The 299-nt window shown below is 36.5% G+C and overlaps 1 protein-coding gene across 1 annotated transcript in view; it reads left to right on the forward strand.

Moving 5' to 3' along the window:
* Positions 1-299, forward strand: part of LOC119588964 (cGMP-specific 3',5'-cyclic phosphodiesterase-like) — a 71727-nt gene that overhangs the window by 38587 nt on the left and 32841 nt on the right. Inside the window, 1 exon segment of the mRNA XM_037937571.1 lies at positions 186-288. Coding sequence (XP_037793499.1) covers positions 186-288 — 103 coding nt within the window.

Here is a 299-nt window from a genome sequence, read left to right on the forward strand (position 1 = left end):
GGTACTTTTATAGTACTTGCTTATATTTACGTTTATCCTTGTACACATGCATGGAAGTACACATATAACAAAAAAGAATAAATAAATAAACTAAAGATGACAATAATATTAACCAAAAATATAACACAAAAAATAACCCCAAAATGAACATAATAACCCCCTCCCCCCCTTTGTCTCTTACGCAGGAAAACGGCCTCCACTTCACAGAACATGATATCAACACGTTCGAGGCCTTCGCTATCTTCTGTGGCCTCGGGATTCAAAATACACAAGTCTACGAGAAAGCTTGTAAGACACTG

This window comes from Penaeus monodon, chromosome 24 (genome assembly GCF_015228065.2).
Source record: "Penaeus monodon isolate SGIC_2016 chromosome 24, NSTDA_Pmon_1, whole genome shotgun sequence".
In the NCBI taxonomy this organism is placed as follows: Eukaryota; Metazoa; Arthropoda; class Malacostraca; order Decapoda; family Penaeidae; genus Penaeus; species Penaeus monodon.